The following is an 18,295-nucleotide window of genomic DNA, read 5'->3' on the forward strand; positions in this document are numbered from 1 at the left end:
CCCACCCCCGGGGGGGCATGAATGGTAAAGGTCTGCTGGAGAAAGTTGTCCTCTGCAGTATGTGAGAATGACTCAGCACAGGAAATCAGAGTGGCTGCCTTCTGATCTCTAACCCCAAAAATTCCAACCCTGGATTCTGCTCACACAGCTCTAGTTCAATTTGCCCTCCTTTCTCTGCCAAAGCCCAAGGTGAGTGGCTGCACCCAAAATTTTGTGCATTGGCCCTTTAAGAGAGTGCCTGCATTTCCAGCCATCTCTCCCTGGCAGACAATTCTGCTGCTTTTCACATCCTGATGTTATGTGGCCACCTTTCTCAGTTCTGGTGCTCTGGGCTATGGAGCCCAGCTTGGGTTTAGACTCTAGAGTTCTCAGTGGGAACCCCCCACAGCTGTGATATCCCTCTGGAACTTCAGGTGCTGTCTGTGGGAGCCTGGCCAGCCCTTTCATGCCTCTTCACTTCCTACCAGTCTCTATGTGGTCTCCACTTTCTGTCCTTGGTTATCAGGGTTCTCTCCAGCTAGTCTTCAGTTGATTATTCAGGATAGTTTTTCTATATTTTGGTTATAATTCCAGTTTGGTCCTGGGAGCATGTCAGTGTAGTTCCCACTTACTCTGCCACCATTTTGGAACTTGATAATATCTTTATTGTTTAAAGTGAGTTTCTTGGTTAAAAATAGTATAGGATTGATGAGCCTGGAGTTGTTCTTGAGTCACTGTATCTTTGTGAAATGTGGGTGTGACCAGTCTGTTTAAAGGGGCTGCAAGTCAACAGAGCTGGGAATATGGGAACAGCTCTGAAATAATGAAGGAAACAGAGCAATCAACCCACACAAAGAAGCATGGCAGCAAACCCAGTTGATGACTTAAGGTCAAGGTGAGCAAGCTGGAAACATAGGCATTGGGTAAAATTCCAAGTGGAGGGCTGCCGCTGCCTATGAAGTTCACAGTATATGTTGAAGATCATGTCAGACGGAGTTCAAGGACAGAATCCAGCTACAGAGAAGAAATGAGAAAGGAGGCTGGGACTCTGTGATACTGTCTTGAAGAACAGGGAGTCTGTTTCTGGGAAATTGGGTGCAACTATCAAGGAGGTGGGGCATCAAAGTCAGAGGGGAACTTCTCCAAGGCCAAATTGACAGTGGTACCCTAGAGCTCATTTTATTGGCACCTGGATTGTGTGTCATGTGGGATGAGCTGAGCCAGCAAGTGACAATTATATAAGTTCAACTTCAGTTAGCTGGTTATGTCAGCTATGGAGGCAGAGGTGTGAAACTTTGAACTTGGAGGTCGTGTGTAGATGTGGAGAGGTGTAAATCAGTTAAAGAGCATTGTCTCATGCACTGAGAAGCCACCAGTTTTGATTCCTGGTCAGGGCACATATCCAGGTTTCAGACTCAATCCCTAGTGCGGGGTGTGCAAGAGCAGTCGATTGATGTGACCCTTTCACATCGATGTTTCTCTCTCTCTCCATCTCTCTCTGAATCAATAATAAAAACAATGAAAATCAACAGGACTTGGTGATCAATGGGCATGGAGGGCGAGGAAGACATGAAACATGAATTTCTGGGTTTTGATTCATAAAACTGGTTGGATAGGGCAAGGTTCTAGGGAGAGATCATTAGTGCAGTTTTGGAAATCTCAAATTTGAGGTGCCCTTTAGGCATCCTAGAGGTCAGTATATGGGGCTGATCTCAGCGGAGAAATTAGATGTAGATATTTAAATTTGGTGGCAACTGCAAAAAATGGTGGTGGAGGAGATGGCATTGCCTAAGAAGAGAATAGGAAAAAACTGAAGTGGTCAACATCCCCAAAGCTGCTGTATGTCAAGATGAGGCCAGACATCAATGGGAATATGTACTAATGCAGACACTACTTTTCACATCAGTGAGCACTGTTTGAGCAAAGACACAGAATGCCTGATGGAGTGTGGGAAGGTATGGAGGTATAATGGGATCTGAGGAAACAGAAGCAGAACATCTGAACAACCTTCTGAGAGACTTGACAGAAAAGAGGTGAGAGAGGGCAGATGCTGAAGGGAGAATAAGTTTAGGGAAGGGGGTGAGATACGCTTTATTATCTGAAATATTTGGCTGAAACTGAACAGCTTTGAATGAACATAAAAAAATTGAGCTTTGGGAATAAGTCGACCATGCAAAAGAATCAATGTTCATTATTTTCTGTGTCTCTCCTTAATTGGTGACTGGCTTTCAGTCATGATGTATTTACTTGTTAATTACTATACTACCTATTTGATCATACTTTTATAATTATCTTAGAACATGGCTGAAAAAGATCCAAAGAAAGACCTGAATTCCTTTCATGAATCGCACATATTAAGACAGGACAACTACATTCTTGATTGTGAATCCCACAGTAAGAATGGTACTCATGGGAAAAGGGTTTGGCAAGTTCCACGTGTCTCCCTTTTTATGCTCCTACTATAATCACAAGCAACTACGTTCTTCAACATATTTTTAACAATGATTTTAAAAAGAGGGTAGGCTACTCTCTGGAGTGTATAACATGCTCTCCAAATTGACTTGAAAGGTGATTCATTATAGCAGTGTCTGTTCAGTTTCAAAGTTCAAATTAAATGTACTTCAAAACTCTTAGTTAAGGGAATATATTTTATACAACTGTCACTTCTGAGGAGGGCTGATTCAAGTCAAAATTCTGAAGGTGGCAAAGCTAATCATTAGAACTGGCACACCCTACTCTGCTGAATAAAAGAATCATCTAATAACCCTTAGTGGCCCTGTCTTAAGTACGCTAATTCTACATGAGTTCTGTGATTTCAGAATTGATATGGTTCAAAGTTGGAAAGGACTTGAGAGCTCACTGAGGCTATGAGGGGACATGGCTGAGTGGTCGGTGAGTGAGGAGAAAGTTAGAGCATGTGCTGAGGGCTTCGTGCTGCCAGTCCAGTGTTGTATCTGCTGCAACAGGAGTTGGTGAAGCACAGCATGAGCCAAATGCAGCTCCGTGCCTGTTTGTAAAGTTTCATTGGGACACAGCCTCGCCCATTCATTTATATTCCCTCTATGGTGGCTTTCGCTCTACAGTTGGAGAGTTGAGTAATTGCCACAGAGATAGCATGGCCTTCAAACCCTAAAATACTTACAGTGTGACCTTTATAGAAAAGGGGGTGAGCCCTGTGACTATAGCATTGGCTGCCAATTCTGGTGGCACTTTAGAATCACTTCTCCAAAACAGTACAGGGTGCTAGGCCACACTCTAGGCTTTATCCCCAATCTTTCAGGATGGGATCTAGGACTCAGTATTTGTAAAAAAAAAAAAAAAAAAAAGTGGTTTTAATGCTCAGGCAGTTAAGCATCACTGCATTACATCAGGCTGCTTCTAAAGCACATTACCTTGAAAACACATTTCAGGATCTAAGTGCATTTTTATATGGGATACGAGACTGAATAAAACCCTCCAGAGCAGCGCTTCTCAAAATTTTGCTGGTATCAGAATCCCCTGGAGGGCTTGTTAGAGCTCACCTTGCTGGGTTCTGCACCCCCCCCCCCCACCTCCCCTGAGGTCCTGATGAGTAGATCTGGGGTTGGGCTGCAGAACTGGCATTTCCAACAAGCTCCCAGATGGTGCTAATGCCGCAGACCCATGACCACACGGCACAGCACTGACTTAGATCAAAAGGGCCTGCATCTCTAATGAGAGAGCAAGTCAAGTCCTGTGAGCCAGAGGATGGGGCTGAGGATAGATTTATGGACCAACTGCTGGGATTGTTCCAGACCACACTGTACCGACCCTCACTCCTCTGCTCAAATCATCCTTGTCTCCCCCGCCACTCCATTCCACCTATGATTCAAAATCAAGCTATTCTTGTTCCAGGTCTCAATTCCCATATAGGTTCTCTTTTATTGTGTGTGTGTGTGTGTTTTTTTTTTTTTTTTAAATCCCTGGGTGCTGTTTTGAGTCTTTTTGACTGAAGGGAGGTGGGATGGTAGACGTGAGCAAATTGCGAGAATAAAGAAAAACAAATTATATGTTGCAAAGTAGTACAGAAAGAACAGCAGAAGTTGGATAAGTATTTGTGGAAATCGTGGCTGTGAAAACACAAAATGAAGACAAGGCAACAGAGACAGAGGACCTTGGAACCACAAAATGACTTTATTTTGAACCAGAAAACAACAGCAACGGTGAGAATAGTCTGGGCCCAGTGAGGGCTTGGCAGTGGGACTCTAGTACCAGGGACTGAATTTGTCCAGGTGAAGGGAGCAGGCTAGAGAACCGACTTTCCACTTACAAACTCAGCAAATCACCACCAGATCTTCAGTCCACTCATCAGTGGACGCCCATGTACACTAGCTTGGACTGCTTTTCAGATCTCAGGTTTTGTGAGGATTTTGTAAATAATTTTGCAAGGGAAGGCACCACTGCAGTGAAGATTTTGGCGTGCCCCTTTCTTTCTTTTTGATATACCAGGCATTGAATCAATGACAGGACAAGTAGAAAATATTTGTGAGTTTCGCTCTCACAAATCCCCAAAGAACAAGAGTTTCTCATGCGCGGCACTCCTCATATTTTGGGCCAGGCAGTTCTTTGTGGCGGGGGCTGTGCTGTGCATGGTAGGATGTTGAGGAGCATCCCTGGTCTCTGCTCATTAGATGCCGGTCACACCCCTCCCAAGTTCCAACAACCAAAAATGACTCCAGACATTGACAAATCGTCTCCTTGTGAAAAGCACTCTTTTGAACACAACTTCCCTCCCCCATTCTTGTCTTTATATTCTTTTTAACATTTTATAAGGGTAGGCCAGATAGATCAGCTTCCCAACACCAAAAGCTCATGGAAATGAGCATATATGTGTGTCTCTGCAATCAATGCATACGTGCCTGGAGCCAAAATGGAATGTCACGTTCACTGGAGGGCGCTAGTTCGGTTCCGCAGGACGTTTAGGGTCAGTACACCAGTACCATAATCAAATGCCTGTTTATCATCTGCCCTTTCCCTCTTCTCCAGCAGAAACCATCATTAATATGTGCAGTCAGTTTTTGAAGTCATTTTCTTTCGAAGCTGGAAAGAAAATCTTCATCCAGGCCCTTTCTCGTTTTAATCCGTTGGGATTCCTACTTGCATTGTATGGCCAGCCATTTGGACACTGGATCCAGGTTTCTTCATTTGTATCCACGTTTCCGAGTGTTGTTGTGTGTTGTTTTTTTAATGAGGACTGGCTGTGTCGTGATTTGTGAGGCTCAGTGGAAAATGAAAACGCGGGCTTTTGTTCAACAAGCAGGAAGAATCTCAGGATGGCCACAGCACTGTTCACATGAGCATGATGTCGGACGTAGGAGCCTCGGCTGGCACTGCATCCATGTTGTTGTTTTCATTGAATTGGCATGGCCATCTCTGTCTCCCCTTAATTACGATGCTTCTTCCGAAGTAAGGACCTCAAAAACAAACACCGTGACCCCAATCCATTTAAAGAATTGTACTGCGGCAAGTGTATATAGCATATATTTTTCAGACTTTCAAAAAAAAAATCCACACGGAAATCTTTTCTACATCATTTCAGCAATGAAAGTAAACAATGTGGCCTTTCACCATATACATATTTTCTTGTAAATATGACAACATGGACATAGTAACTGCTACTATCCACAATGTTTTTAAGTTAGCAAACAGACTTCCAGAACAAAATTATAACATAATTCCTTGTCCTTATAAAAATAGTCAAAACATCACCTAAACAGCTTGCAGTGAAAATTTGAGTAGTAACTGCTTTATATTGAAAAACATTATGTTCATGGAAATATTGTCCTTCTGGTAAATGCTTTACATTAGCATCATAAGGCAAACTGTAGCATTTATTGGTACCTGGAGACCGTGAGTTTTAGAACCTTTTATTTAAAACCTGTTAATGTACAAAGTGCATTAAAATATGTTATCCAACTACTAAAAACAGTATGTAAAAATTACTAAGACAACACTTTCAGTTTATTCCGGGAAAGCACATACACATTGTTTTATATTATTAAAAAAATCCTATTGAGTTTCCAGAGAATGATTTTTTTCCCATTGAGGTGTCCATCTTTTAGATGTGAAATTGTCCTAAGTAGCTATCAAAATATTCATCTGGGTATAAATAATATAGTAAATATATAGACTCTATCTGTTAAGAAAAAGGAGAGCATCTGCCAGTGAAGAGGATAGAGGCACTGGGAAGCCACCATGAAGTCCAGACTCGAAATCACATACTGTGATGCTGAAACCGGGTCTGTGAATGGAGTGCAGGGGAACAATTGGTTGATTTGGTTAAAAACAAAAGCATTGCAGACAAAGCCTAAATCCACCAGTCTGTTCAGGCAAAAATGGCCGACCCAGGAACCCGGATCAATATTTCAGCAAATGAAATGATTTATAGGTGTCATGCTTTTGCCAAGGAAGAACCATTGCCAAATTCCAGGTCCAAGGACTGGAACTTACTTCCTGGACCATTCCAAGGTGTCAGATCAGCATGCCAGAACCGCCTTAGCAGATGCTATTGAAGGTTCCAGTGTGGGAATAGCAGATGTGATTTTTTTTGGTCTTACAACTCTATGGTAACCTATACTAGAATATACAGAGGGACTTCTACAACTTTCAAGATGTGTTTAATAAAGGTCCGTTTACAGTAACGTTTGAGGCACGTATACTAGCAAATAGTACTTTATGCAACGTCCCTTGTCATTAGCAACTCATAAATAGCGTTTGGGGGATGACTTATATTTAGACATGGTAGTGGCAAGTGGGGCCACGTGTCGATGTCCTAGAGCAGTGGTCGGCAAACTCATTAGTCAACAGAGCCAAATATCAACAGTACAACGATTGAAATTTCTTTTGAGAGCCAAATCTTTTAAACTTAAACTATATAGGTAGGTACATTGTTATTAATTAGGGTACTCCTAAGCTGGCCTTTGCTAAAAACTCAAGGGGCCAAAGAGCCGCAGTTTGCCGACCACTGTCCTAGATAGAAAAATCAACGCACAGTGGTGCTGCCATTTGTGATAGAAACTGTTTATTTCCTCAGCTCCAGTGACAAAAGAAAAATGATTTGGGGGTGGGGAAGGATAGGACAGCTATGAAATGTAGTGAAGAAATCTCACAGGCCTAAAGAAATGATTAAAAGAATGAAATAGATTGATATCATGAAATAGAATCCTACTTCCGATAAAACACGAATCAGCTTGAATTCCTGAATAATCAGTAGGATTCCAAGTGACTATTTTCAATTGCAGTATCATTCTTAACGTTCTCCCAGAATCCTTAATCCTGGGACGAGCAGGGAAAACTATGGCCGAAGGCTTCAGAATCTTTCCATCATTATCCCAGCAGCCATCAGAAGGCAATTAAAGATTTAGCCGTGGCAGATTCCAACATCTTCCCATTCTCTCTTTCGCTCTCCATTGTAGTTGGCCTAATAAAAGCTTCCACCATCACAGTTAAAACACCTCAAGATAAACCAAAGAAATCCCATTTACTTCCCTACTAGGTTCAAAACTATGTTTTCTTTTTAAAGTAGCTGCATATTCTGTTATGTACAGTTATAGACTGTGATGAAATAAAGGCTGTAAAGAGCTGATAAATGTATGGGCCTCTTAATGTGCAAAACCAAATAATTCCTAAAAGAGTTGGAACCCCGGTTATGTTTCTTTTATAAATAATCTATAAATTTTCCTGTAAATACAAAAGAAAATTTGAAGAACGTATTAAAGACTGTACTTATTAAAGACTGTACTTAATACAAAATACAGTAAGGAGGGGGGGGGGGCTGGAAATAGCCCGTTTTGAAACCTATCTTAGCTGATTTCTGGATACTTTTTGGCGAGACTTAACCACACTCTGGAAGCCTGTGCTTTCTCTGCCCCCTAAATAGTGGCCACAAGCCTTTCTATTGCCCAGAATGCACCTCCACATGGCCAGGTGCTCATGGCAGCTGCTCCGTGCAGTCCAGGTGGTCTGGGATGGGAAGCCCAGTTATAATGGTCAGACACTTGTTCCACACGGTGAAGGTGGGGCACACGGGCTGCGAGAATGTGATGTCGAAGGTGTAGAGGTGGACGGAGTTCAAAGCGTCGTAGAAAGCGACGGAGCCATTATCATAGTCCAGCAGGATGCCCACGCGCCGGAGGTGAGGGGATGGCTCAATGGGGATTTCCTTGCTGTTGTGTCTCACCACCCAGTTATTGTGGCAGCGGCACAGTGCCCAGGAAGCAGAGTTCTTCCCAATCCACTCGTGCTTCGGGGCTGATTTGTACGCAAGGCCAATGGCATACCTGTAGGAACAAGACCGCAAAAGCAATGAACACTGAATTTGTCAGCTGACGCCATGCCTGTCATTTCCCACAACTTCAAGAGCACTTTGCAGAAGGCAAGCAGGGAGAATGGTTTTCACTTATGGGGATCAGTTCCTTGTTACCCTTCAGCCTCACTTTTTTCATCTATAAAACAGGGACAATGACAGTCTTCATCCCTGAGGGTTGTTTTGAGGAGTAAAGCCAAGAATACATGCAAAATCCTGGACACAAAGCCTGGCCTGGAACATTCAGTAACTGTTACTTTATTACTTTTGCCCAATGACACATCTTACCTAATAAAAGAGAAACATGCAAATTAACCATCACTCCTCTACGCCCACAGCAAATCAGAGTGAATATGCAAATTAACCCAACAAAGATGGAGGTTAATTTGCATATGCAGGTGCAGAGCGGTGTGAAGCCAGCTATGAAGGGAAGAGGGGCAGCGGAGGGAGCTACTGGAGTGGTGCTCCAGACAGAAGCGAGGACTTGCTTGCTCGGGGCGGCTGGGGAGCGGGGACTTGCTGGCTCCCGGGCAGCTGGGAGTGAAGCCAGGGGCCTATTCTTGCACGAATATCGTGCAACGGGCCTCTAGTCTACAATAATCCTATATAATAAAAGCGTAATATGCAAATTGACTGAACGGCTGAATGACCAGTCAGCGGGGGGCGGGGCCGACACCAGGCCAGGCAAGGTGCCCTGCAGAGGGAGTGGCAGTGATGGGACGGGGGGTGGGGGAGGAGGGCACAGGCCGGGCTGAGGGACAAACACCCCCCCAGTGCATGAATTTTCGTGCACCAGGCCTCTAGTAAAAGCATAATAAGCTAATTAGATCGAACGTCCTTCTGGACAAAGCTGCGGCAGGCGGGGCCCGCGGCAGAGGCGGCAGAGGGGGCTGGGGCCAAGGCCCTTGCACGAATTTCGTGCATTGGGCCTCTAGTTAATAAATAACAGATTCAGAATTTAAACCTAGGATGACTCAAAAGGCCACAAACTTAAACAACGTTCGCTAATGCTTTCCTTCACCAGAAATTGTGGAATTCATCACTGCCAAGAGCCCTTCTGCTTATATTTCCTACTACACTTAAAAATTGTGAATGTCTGAGCAGAGGATATCCTGGTTATTCTAAATGTTCTCTCACTGCTCAAAACAATGTTAATAATTCTTTTGACAATCTTCTAAGCTTCTTAATCTCCTTTTACCCCATGAAGGTATGACTCCGTAATATTTGTAGTATTTCAGTTATGAAGATAGGTGAAACCCATCCTTCTAATAAAGAGTGAATGATTCAGCCCTGGCCAGTGTGGCTCAGTTGGTTGGAACTGTGTCCCGTGCACCAAAAGGTTGCTGGATCGATTCCTGGTCAAGGTACATGCCCAGGTTGCAGGTTTGATCCTTGGTTCGGGTGTGTGCAGGAAGCTACTAATCAATGTTTCTTTCTCTCTCCCTCTCTCTCTAAAAAAAAAAAAATCAATAAAAACATTTAAAAAAAGAGTGAATGATTCAGTTCAACTTTTAGTATGTTATAGCAGAAACTAGTCTAACTAGATGTTGACATAAGGTACCATACCCAATGCAGAGAAAAACTTCATCGGTCTTTGATAAAATGACATTCTTTTAAAAATCACATGTTGGGTTTAAAATACAATCACTTTAAGAGTAGCATGTTCAAAACAGACTATAACACACCATCACTGATTTAAAAGAAATGGAATTGATAATCCATTAATCTCTGTGTGCCAACCTGTTTACCCTCACTTCAGCCTCCTCTTCCCTTTCATATATCCCGCCCTACATCATAGGGAGGATCCTGGGGCTACCTTTTCCAGAATCTTCTTTCCAGCAGGAGTGTGGATCAGGGTCTGCCATGGCAAGTCCCTGGCACAAGATCCAGAAGTCCTAAGAGCGGGGGATGGGGGGGGGGAAACGCTCTTTTCCAGACAGAGGCAAGGCTTCCAGAGGCTTCTGGGTGAGCTGGGGCACACTTTGTCTGGGCTGTGGGGAGCCGTCCAGCACCCCTAGCGTGTCAAGACTTCATCGACGGGCACAGCAGGCTCCCTGACTTGTGCTTCCAGCCCTGGCCAGGCTCCAGGTAAGCCTCCGGCCCCCTTCCTCAGTGTGGAGAACCTAAGGTGAGTTCTGTTTTTCTGTTGAACCCTAACTGAAACCCTTGGAAAATATTTTTGTTTTGCAGTTGTGTGTATTTTCCTCAAAGAGGGCCTCTATGCGCTGGTAGACACCCTTGCCATTTTTTTCAGATAATTTGGAACCTATATTTGCATCACAAAACAGACATATGTCTGTATTATTTCCTTGTTGCGGCACGCCATTTTTATTTCTTATTAAAGAACTTTGACTTTTATTTCCCATTTGAACCTTAACGGAACCCCTTATGAAGTAGCTGCTGCAGATATGACTGACTTCATTCAGCAAATGGGGAAGAACAGAGGTTAAAATTAGCCGCAAAATTCAGGATCTCGCCCTCTTCGCCTTGACTTCTGTGAACCCATGTTTACTTAACACCATTTCATCAAAACCAAGTGCACATGAACAGCATCAGAGAGTAAAAAAATAACTATGTGTACAGTCCATTAAGCAAAGGCAAATACCATTATATTATCATTAATCTGAAAACCTATGCACATATTTCTACTGAACTTGAAAGGAGCAGGCAGAAGGTAATGTTCCATTAAGTTACACAGTGAGACTCGGAGAATTAAAAATGTATAAAAATTATGTTTCTCAGAGCAATGTTAACATGCCCCATTGCATGGATCACAACATGCATGTTAATGTAAAGTCAAGACTATATTTCATGAGAAAATATGTGTCATTAGCTGTTGCAAATCAAGGTGTCACAGGAATTTGATTGTAAGGGTAGCCCCTTGCTCACTAAAACTTCCCAGGAAATGTTCAACCATGTCCTACACGAGAATTTTTCTGAAAATTGACATAATCATGTTTGTAAAAATCCAAAGTGTGGCAATTAATTTTAAATTTCCTCCCCCTCCTGAGTTGGTTTTGACATCTGGAGGGTGTTTTCAAGGTAATGCTGATCTATGTTTATATAACTGAAGTGGTCTGGTGGAATTTCCCGTACCATTCATCAATGGGAATGAGATCATAATGATCAGCTATAATTTATCATAAATAATTATTAATGAGCTTGTAATTATTTAGACACTGGTTTCCATCCCAGATTAATATAGCACATTAATTAAGTAGTAACGTTTGCTCTTTTGCACCTGCAAAAATTCATCGTATTTTCCTTCGGGCTTTTATCTTGCTCCAGTGTAGCTAAAAACTGTAAATGCTAGCCTGGACCAGAGCTGAGTGGGGCGGAAGGATTCGTTTTCCATCCTCCAGCAGGATGTTGGGACAGGAAAAGGTTGTGGGCAAAGAGAATTGTGATGCTCACAACAGAAGAAAGTCTACTTGGTTAGCCAATGTAGGTACCAGCGTTAGGAGAAATGAGACATCCAAGCTTGTGATTTCACTTAGATGTCAGTTGACTTGTGCTAATGCTATGAGGCACTTAGGCACAATGTGTTATTTGCATAAATTTGAGTTGAAAACTTCTTTATAATAAATGTTTTAGCATCTTTATCTCAAAACTGCACTGTTATAATACTCATCATTATCAGGTTGTGCACTTTTCAGCCTTTTCTAAAGCGAGGCTTAAGCTACTACTCATTAAGCACACCACTGTAAGCCCTAAAGAGTCATTATAATGTTTCGAAAATATAACATGTTGGTTAAGAGCAGGGATCAGCAAACTACAACTCACAGGCCAAATCCGGCCATCTGCTTCTTTTCATAAGCGAAGTTTTATTGGTGCACAGCCACACCCGTTTGTGGACATATGGTCTATGGCTGCTTCTCCGCTACAAGTAGAGTTGAGTAATTGTGACAAAAATCACCTGGTCTGCAAACCCAGAAATATTGGCTCTCCAGCCCTTTACAGGCAATGTTTGCAGACTTCCTAACTCTGCTATCTATGAGCTTTGTGGCCTTGGGCACGTGCTTCAGTCACCCCCTCTGTAAAACATGCTAGTATCACCTCCCTTTGTAGGGGTGTTAGAATAAATGAGTCAACGTCTGTAAAATGCTAAGGTTAGTGCCTGGCACATAGCTGTGCTAGATGAGAGCTGGTGAAATAAAAATAAAATGGCTCCCTTCTTGTGCAACAGCAAACAGGTATTCGTGAGACAACTGGCCAGAGTAAGGCGTGAAGTCTGTGGCTCTGGAATAGGCACAGTCGGCTTTGGGAGGTTAACTTGGTAAGGTAAACTAGTTCCTACGTAGACGGCACCCTGACCTTCTAGGCTAAAGTTCCGAGGCTGGATCTACCAGACCTTGTGAAGAGATTCCCAGCCTATGATAACCACTTCCCCACAGCCTTTAGCTCTCCGCCATTTGCACCAACTAGCCAAGTCTAAATTCACACAGTATACAAGACAATAGAAATTCCTTTTTTCAAAGAATGAAGAGTAATGTTTTACAGTAGGTACTGGCAAACTTTTTCCATAAAGGGCCAGAGAGTTAATATTTCAGCTTTGTGGACCATAGTATTCTGTCTTAACTGCTCAATTCTGCTGTGGCTCAAAGGCAGCTATAGACAAGATGGAAAAGAATGGGCGTGACTCTGTTCCCATAAACCTTTATTTACAAAAACAGCTGTAGTCTGCTGACCCATGTTTTAAGGCATGAAAGAGCCGTGTTAGCATGCTAGCTCTCCCCAGGGATGAGAGCTCTATCATCTTAGCTGCCATTCTTGCCAATAATAAAAAATGGATAGACTTAAAACAAGTTATTTTTCTTATTGGCTGAATAGATTAGATGATTGCTTGGGGAATATTCACTCCCTCTCCTCTCCTCCACGGGAGGAATATACTTCCTGCACCATTGGCTTTGGCCTTGACCATGTGACTAGCCCAGTGGTCGGCAAACTCCTTAGTCAACAGAGCCAAATATCAACAGTACAACGATTGACATTTCTTTGGAGAGCCAAAGTTTTTAAACTTAAACTTCTTCTAACACCACTTCTTCAAAATAGACTCGCCCAGGCCGTGGTATTTTGTGGAAGAGCCACACTCAAGGGGCCAAAGAGCCGCATGTAGCTCGCGAGCCACAGTTTGCCGACCACTGGACTAGCCAATGAGAAGTTAGTGGACATGATGCAAGCAAAGGCTTGAAGTGAGCTCGCATCGTCGGGCTTGTATTCTTGGGCCCCTGGAGAAGACCATGGCCTGGGTAGCCCACACATCCAAAGAGGATGAAGAGACACAAAGAACAGCCCTAAATCCAATCTACAGCTTAAAGCAAAGCCCAGGTGAGATTAGCCTTGCTCAACTGACCCACAGATGTGGGTGTTAATGAGCAATAATAAATGATGGTTGTTTGAAGCCACTGAGTTTTGGCATGTTTGTTATGTAGCATGACTAGCAACAGCTGACTGATCAAGGTTTTCTGCATATAATTCTTCAAGATGGACCCTGCTATGGGTTGATGCTCTGACAAAGTAGAGAGTGAAATGTGCCTTTTTATAATTGGAGACAATAGATATAATTGCTTACCACGTGCTTCCACTTATGACCACTTCCCAATAGTGCCGGCCACTGTCAATGAACACGTTCCCAGCTACGCCGTAGCTCCCTTGGCTGGTGAAGCGTTCGGGTGTGTGACTCTTTTTGGATGATGACTCATCACGTTCTACTGTCAAGTTATCATGAGACACCTTCAGCTTTCGATGTGCAGATTTGGGGTCCAGTTTAAATGGTTGGCCTAGAAACAATTTACAAAACAAAAAGAGGAAGAGGAAAAGGACGGTTTAGTTACTAAAATCGCAGTCATGACATGTCTCAAAGATATATTCCACGGAATTAACCTCAGTGTATGTATTTATTCATATTTTTCCTACTTAATCTCTAAAAACATTTGTCAGTGAAAAGAGTGAGAGGAGAAATTAGCTTCATGGTTAAGAGCATGTGTCTTAAACACAAATATCAGGAGTCAAATAACGTCATTTGACTACTGAAGTCAAGGATATGGGTTAAACGAGGGTCCCCCTGAAAAATAGTTATTGCTCCTGTTCACTGGCTGCTGGCAAGCCTCTAACATGGCACCATACTGACAGACTCCAATTTGCTTTCTCTTGGGAGGTCTTACGTAAAGAAATCCCATGTCATATAACATAATATTTCTAGATCAAAAAGATGTAAAGAAAAAAGAGGATAAAACAAAACACATGTGAGTAGAGACACAGAGAGAGAGACGACAGGATTATGAGACATGTGTATAAACCAGATCATTCTTTGTTGCGGGGCTGTCCTGTGCATTGTGGGATGTTTCCTATCATCCCTGGCCTCAAACTACTAGATGCCAGCAGGTAGCATCCACCTCAGTTGTGACAACCAAAAATGTCTCCAGACATTCCTAAATGCCCCACCTGGAGAGTGAAGCAGAATCATTCTTGAGAGCCACAGACCTAGGCAGGTATCTGAAGTAAATACAAAGTTCCTGAAGAAAGATTAATTTGCTAATCTGTTTGAGAGAACAATATCATCTGTCATATACTGTGTCAGAGCCCTAACTATGTCTCAGACTTAAATATATCTACATGTATGCCCCAATTCTCACAAGAAGCCCTCCAGGATTATTTATTTTAAAAATGGAAAGTCTGGAGCACAGAGAGATTAATGGCCGCACAGCCCTTAAGAGTATGAGTCAGTTTTCGAACCCAGAGGTGTCTGAGGCAAAATACACTAGTCTCCACTGGCTCTCTACTTGCTTCTGAGGCTGTGAGTGATGCCTGAGACAGAGGAAAAGAAAAGAAAGGGGGACAGAGAAGGGAGAGACGACATCTCTGCAGAGCTCATGGCACTTACTGTTTGTCTTCAACTTCCCGGGCTCGCTGCTGCGGCTGCCCGCCTGGTTGATGGCCTTGACGATGAAGATGTACTTGGTGCCGCTCTGCAGACCGTGCACAGTATAGTGGTTCTGCTTGATGTTGGGCACGATCATCCAGCTATCGGCTGAGTTACACAGACCTGCAAAGTCAACCAGATGTGGAGCAGTTCTTTGGTGTGAGCACAGGGCAACGTTTGCATAATTTTAGGTTACTTGACCCATAAATGCCGTGCTTTGTCACTTCTTAGGGAGATAACAATATACTTGAGTGCTCAGTGTCTTGCCTCTAGTAAGTCAACCTATATTTATTCTATATAATAAAGCAGTGATATGCAAATTGACCCTCACACCCTCACACAAGATAGCCATCCCCATGTGGTCAAATATGGCCACCACAAGATGGCCGGCCGGGGAGGGTAGTTGGGGATGACCAGGCCAGCAGGGGAGGGCAGTTGGGGGTGACCAGGCCAGCAGGGGAGGGCAGTTGGGGGCGACCAGGCCTGCAGGGGAGGCAGTTAGGGGTGACCAGACCAGCAGGGGAGGGCAGTTGGAGGCAATCAGGCTGGCAGGGGAGGGCAGTTGGGGGCAGCCGGGCTGGCAGGGGAGTGGTTAGGGGGTGATCAGGCTGGCAGGCAGGCGAGTGGTTGGGAGCCAGCAGTCCCAGATTGTGAGAGGGATCCCAGATTGGAGAGGGTGCAGGCTGGGCTGAGGGACATCCCCCCCCCAGTGCACAAATTTCATGCACTGGGCCTCTAGTTATTATACACTGAGTGGCCAGATTATTATGATCTCTGAATGCATAATAAGCTGGCCACTCAGTGTTTATATATATATTAGAGGCCCAGTGCATGAATTCGTGCATTGGTGGGGTCCAGCCAGCCTGGCCAGGGGGAAGGGACATGGGCAGTTGGCCGGCCTGCCTGCTAGTCAAACTCCTGGTCGAGGGGACAATTTGCATATTAGCCTTTTATTATATAGGATATACACTGAGTGGCCAGATTATTATGTGTTCAGAGATCATAATAATCTGGCCACTCAGTGTATATTCTTATTGTGTTCTCTAAATGGGAAAACCACTTAAAGTTATTCTATTGCAAATTCTGTTCAATATAAATAGGAGCAGCAAAGATGGTTCTGTCTGGGACATTAAGCATGGATTATGTGCTGTGGGTCGCCACTGATTCCTCCTCCCACGCTTGCCCCCATTTTTATTATGACCATTAAATATTTACATCTCATCAATTCTGAGACTCACAGAAGGTGAGAAGAGACCCCATTGCTGTATGACAAGTTGACTTTATTTCTGTAGATGTAGTAGATTGCATTTTTATCTCTAATTCATCACCCCACCCAGGATCCAGACCTAAGTGACTTGGCAGTTGGTTCCTCTAAAGCAAGCATGTCAAACTGGCAGCCCACAATGACTATTTTTGTGGCCCAGCCAGTATAACGGTATGCAAGAAACATTTTAATACAAATTTCATAACTTAATTTTTACAATATCCTGTTATACATAATCCTATATAATGAAAGCATAATATGCAAATCGACCAAACGGCAGAACGACCGGTTGCTATGACATGCACTGACCACCAGGGAGCTCAACGCAGGAGCTGCCCCCTGGTGGTCAGTGAGCTCACACGGGGTGGGGGGGGGGGAGGGCAAAAGCTGGGCTCATAGCTGGTGAGCACAGCGGCAGTGGCGGGAGCCTCTTCCACCTCCCCTGCAGACAGGCGGTAAGGAGCGAGAGGTCCCAGACTGCAAGAGTCGCAGACTATAAGAAGGATGTCTGCCTTCCGGCTTAGGCCCGGTCCCTGGGGGGGATTGGGCCTAAGCCAGCAGGCGGACATCCCCTGAGGGGTCCCGGACTGCGAGAGGGTGCAGGCCAGGCTGAAGGATCTCCCCCCCTCAACCCAGTACAGGAATCTCATGCACCAGGCCTCTAGTTATTAATAACAAACTACAGTGTTCGCTAATGACTGATTACTATCATCGTGTTGCATTCATTTCCCTTACGCGCCTTACATGCAGGTGTATCATTTCTCTCCACTAATACTAGCAGTGAATATTTTAGCAGCCGATGGCCATGTCATTAGTCTTAGACTGACTTGTTTGGTGTGCACAACAGGAAATATTTTGCTTTTGGAGAACAAGAAAAATAGGTTTATTTACATCATGCTTACTTATTTGTGCAGTTATTCAATGTCTGGTAAGTTCATGTTCAAGAAAAAATATTAATTTTTATTAAAATGTTCTATTTTATGTTAATGATTACTCATTTATTTCAGCCCTTTGTACTCAGCATGTCTCTATTGAAATAAACCTACATTTCTATAAAAATTAAAGCTTTTGATTTTTTGTGGCCCACATAAACTTAAAACCTTATTTGGCCCATGTTAGCCATTGAGTTTGACATGCTTGCTCTAAAGAGACAGGCTATATTCCTTTATCACATGACTTTGGATGGCCACGTGACTTGCTTTAACCAATAGGATGAGGCTGAAATGTCAAGGTGCCAGCTGTAAGAGTAGGCAAACAAGGCCTTGAGAGCTTCTGTTTGCCCTCCTGTGCCTCTGCCATTGCCATGGGGAGAACATTCCCCAGAGTCTGCTCATCCAGACAGGATGAGGCACAAGGAACAGCTCTATTGCCCAGCCAATGCAAGAGGGAAGCCGGCAGAGACTGGCCAATCCAAGCTCACTTCTGTCAGGGGAGCTAAGACAGTGATCCCCGGGGTTGTTTGTGATGCAGCATTAGTGTGGCCACAGTTAACCGATTCCACAAGATATGTCCCTAAGGGCACCCTGCAACAGCGGCACCAATGGGCAGCTCAGGGTCCAGTGTGGGATTAGAAAAGCATCCACAGGGATTCTGACCAGCTGCATCTCTAGAATGACTGGTTTCAGAGTAGAGAGGGGCTGTGGCTCTGGCTGCATTCTGCAGGATGTGGGTTGGGGAGCCGGCTGAGAATTTATGACGCTTGGAAGAACACGCAGGAAAAAGGAAGCCCATTTTGTTTTGCAGCTGGCTGATGCCGAAAACATCTCTTTGGTATTGGGTCCAACTCTCCTCTTTCCCCTGTCTACCC

At 43.9% G+C, this 18,295-nt stretch overlaps 1 protein-coding gene across 4 annotated transcripts in view; it reads right to left on the minus strand.

Moving 5' to 3' along the window:
- Window positions 1-4,108: 4,108 nt before the first annotated feature.
- Window positions 4,109-18,295, minus strand: part of MID1 (midline 1) — a 392,822-nt gene continuing 378,635 nt past the window's right edge. For all 4 annotated transcript variants that reach the window (XM_079765091.1, XM_079765092.1, XM_079765089.1 and 1 more), the window contains 3 exons: window positions 15,186-15,347; window positions 13,875-14,082; window positions 4,109-8,276 (listed from right to left, as the gene is read on the minus strand). In XM_079765091.1, the coding sequence (XP_079621217.1) occupies window positions 7,928-8,276; window positions 13,875-14,082; window positions 15,186-15,347 (719 nt within the window). In that variant the 3' untranslated portion in view covers window positions 4,109-7,927. The remainder of the gene's footprint in view (window positions 8,277-13,874; window positions 14,083-15,185; window positions 15,348-18,295) is intronic.

The sequence above is a fragment of the Cnephaeus nilssonii genome, assembly GCF_951640355.1.
Source record: "Cnephaeus nilssonii genome assembly, chromosome: X".
NCBI lineage: Eukaryota > Metazoa > Chordata > Mammalia > Chiroptera > Vespertilionidae > Cnephaeus > Cnephaeus nilssonii.